Raw genomic sequence first — 3,521 nt, forward strand, 5'->3', positions numbered from 1 at the left:
TGAAGGTTTGTTGATTATAATGAATGTGCGAGTACGTGCGAGTTAGATTTTGTATATATCTGCTAATACGAATAAGAACTCTAATATTTATAATGAATATTTTGAATATACATTAAAAAACCGTTAAGTATAAAACTTGAAATATTCATATTTATTGAAAAGAGCCACTGATATTTTACGTATTTTTTTTATTTCTAATTAAAAATGAGTAAAATGTTCCAGTAGGTGTACCAGATTGAAAGACTGTTCATTCTCTCTCTCTCTCTCTCTCTCTCTCTCTGATAATTATTTCTACTTAGGAAGCTTACCTTTTGAAGACAATGTCAACTCTTTGTGGTTTAAGGGCGTAAAACACACAACTGTTTCACCGGTCAATATTATTTTATTTCCAGAGCGTTAAGAAACGCAATTTCCAGCGGAAATCTTATAAAATGTAATAGTTTAGGTCATCATCTAGACCAGGTCAGCATCCTTTCTCAAAGCGTCTGGGTATCAACGTGGGTATCGACGACTGCAGGACACCGTCACCTTTTCTAAGGTCAATGCCCCAAAGGCGATTAGAAAGCCGATGATGAGGAGAATAAACGCAGCCTGTAAAAACATATAAAAATAAATAAATAGAAATAGAAGCAAGTAGAAAATACGGCCGTGAAACTTTCAGCCACGGTCTAGTGGTGGCCTGACCTGTTGGCAACTATAACGGTACCAGACGCCAGATCGTGGCTAACTCTTTTAATTTAAAAGAACTGCTGGTACCCTGCTGTGAAGAAGTTTTAAATAACATATTTCTAATTCTCGGTACCTAATAAATTATAGCGGTACCAGACGCACGATCAAGGCTAACTCTTTTAGTTTCAGGAAATTGCTGGTATTCAGATGTGAAGAAGTTCTAAATAACATATTCCAAATTCTCGGTACCTAATAACTCATAGCGGTACCAGACGCACGATCATGACTAAAGCTTTTAGTTTAAGAGAATTGCTGGTACTCAGATGTGAAGAAGTTCTAAATAACATATTTCCAATATTCGGAACCTAATAAATTATAGCGATACCAGACGCACGATCATGGCTAACTCTTAAGAGAATTGGTGGTATTCAGATATGAAGAAGTTCTAAATAACATATTTCTAATTCTGGTGCCTAACAGCAAATAGCGTTACCAGACGCACGATCATGTCTAACTTTTAGTTTCAAGAAATTGCTGGTACCCAGCGATGAAGAAGTTCTAAATAACATATTTCCAATTCTCTGTACCTAACAACATATAGCGGTACCAGACGCACGATCATGGCTATCTCTTCTAGTTTAAGAGAATTGCTAGTACCCAGCAATGAAGAAGTTTGAAATAACATATTCCAAATTCTTGGTAGCTGATAACTTATAGCGGTACCAGACGCACGATCATGGCTAAAGCTTTTAGTTTAAGAGGATTACTGGTACCCAGCTATGAAGAAGTTCTAAATAACATATACCCAATTCCCGGTACCTAATAACTTATGACGGTACCAGACGCACGATCATGGCTAAATCTGTTAGTTCAAGACAATTGATGTTACCCAGCGATGAAGAAGTTCTAAATAACGTATTTCCAATTCTCTGTACCTAATAACTTATAACGGTACCAGACGCACGATCATGGCTATTTCTTCTAGTTTAAGAGAATTACTGGTACCCAGATATGAAAAAGTTCTAAATAACATATTTCCAGTATTCGGAACCAATAAAAAAATAGCGGTACCAGACGCACGATCATGGCTATCTCTTCTAGTTTAAGAGAATTGCTGGTACCCAACAATGAAGAAGTTCTAAATAACCTAAATAACGTATACCCAGTTCTTGGTACCTAAATAATATCATGAAGTATTTCCCTTGAGGCCATAGGGACTTAATAAGTAGTGTATACAATAAGTATATAAAATTAGACTCACCTGTAGATGGGTCAGAGTAATTGCCGTGAAATCTCTCCTGTTTCCAGTCTGTGTCTGAGGGTTCCTTCTGAAAACGTCATCTTCCCACTTTGACATGATGCCTCCTTCGACAATCCTCATGATTCTGAAAAGTAAAATTGAAATTCCTCACTGGAGGAGTGGGTTGAATACTCGCCTATCAATCTGGCAGACCGAGTTTGCTCCCCGCCGCTGCCAAAGCGAAACCAGGGGAATTTATTTCTGGTGATTAAAAATTCATTTCTCGATATAATGTGGTTTGGATCCCACAATAAGCTATAGGTCCCGTTGCGACGCAACCAATTAGTTCTTAGCCACGCAAAAAAATCTAATCCTTGTGGCCAGCCTTAGAATAGTTGTTAATCAGCTCAGTGGTCTGGTTAAATTAAGATATACTTAATTATTGAAATGTAAATTAAGGAAGCTATCGATAATGATAAAGGTGTTTATAAATAAACATAGAATAGGGAAACTGTTCAATTTAGTGAAAGCTTCCTGTATATAGCAATAGACATATATACTACTGCGGACTTTATTTTTTCATTTAAGATCATGAGAAAGGGATGATAATCAAATAATAGAGGTATTCTTTTATATATGGTTAGGTCATCGTGTCATTGAAGGAGATATAATAATAATAATAATAATAATAATAATAATAATAATAATAATAATAATGTGTGGCGCCGTGGCAGAGTGGGTTAGGTCGTCAATGGACTGGTTAAGCAACATTGGCGCTGGTCAGTCGTTGGATGGGTGACCGCTCTCCTCGGCGTTGATTCCTTGGGAAAGGATCTTTACCATAATTTCCTCAGTCTACTCAGCTGTAAATGAGTACCTATCCCTGATGGGGTAGGGTCCAGCTATGGGTTAAATAGCAAAACTCAGCAATGATGTTAAGAAATGAAGGAATAAACGACAACGACGTAAATGGAACCTCTGGCAACAGATGAGCTTCGTCCGGCAGCCAGGTATTCAACCCAGTTGAAGGGGAAGACGGTCAGGTACTTGGAGGTCGTCATCCAGCAACTGACCACCACAACGACAGTAACCAACAGCCTGAGATTGGAGCTACAGAAGCAAACCAAAGGAAGAAATGGACATGAGAAGAAAATAAGGAAATATGGAGATGCTACATCAGAAGCAACCCGACGGAGAGAGGATATAGAAGAAGGTTGGTCAACATCTGGAATGAGAGGACTAACACCCCCCAAACAGAGCAGAGGCTGGCAGATCAAGTAAGGAACATAAAGAAAAAGAACTGGCTCTCCCCAACAGAAAGAGAAGAACTGGAACCAACCAGAAAAGACTATACAGCCAACTAAGAGGGGAAGTCAACCACCAAGAAATTCCTGAAGCCGAACCAAGTAAGAGACTCTGGGAAAACAAATGGAGCAATCCGGTATCACACAACAAACATGCAACATGACTCCAGGAAGTCAAGGAAGAAGAAACAGGGAGAATAAAACAAAGATTCACAGAGATCACGACAGACACAGTCAGACACCAACTAAAGAAAATGCCAAACTGGAAAGCCCCAGGTCCCGATGAAGTCCAAAAACTTCAAGGCCCT

The 3,521-nt window shown here is 38.6% G+C and overlaps 1 protein-coding gene across 1 annotated transcript in view; it reads right to left on the reverse strand.

Annotated features, from left to right (window-relative positions):
• Positions 1–371: 371 nt before the first annotated feature.
• The window catches only part of LOC135211900 (glutamate receptor ionotropic, kainate 2-like), a 14,779-nt gene continuing 11,629 nt past the window's right edge, over positions 372–3,521 (reverse strand). The window contains exons 6-7 of the mRNA XM_064245131.1: positions 1,931–2,054; positions 372–591 (exon numbers count right to left, since the gene is read on the reverse strand). Coding sequence (XP_064101201.1) covers positions 493–591; positions 1,931–2,054 — 223 coding nt within the window. The 3' untranslated portion in view covers positions 372–492. The remainder of the gene's footprint in view (positions 592–1,930; positions 2,055–3,521) is intronic.

The sequence above is a fragment of the Macrobrachium nipponense genome, chromosome 40 (genome assembly GCF_015104395.2).
Source record: "Macrobrachium nipponense isolate FS-2020 chromosome 40, ASM1510439v2, whole genome shotgun sequence".
In the NCBI taxonomy this organism is placed as follows: domain Eukaryota; kingdom Metazoa; phylum Arthropoda; class Malacostraca; order Decapoda; family Palaemonidae; genus Macrobrachium; species Macrobrachium nipponense.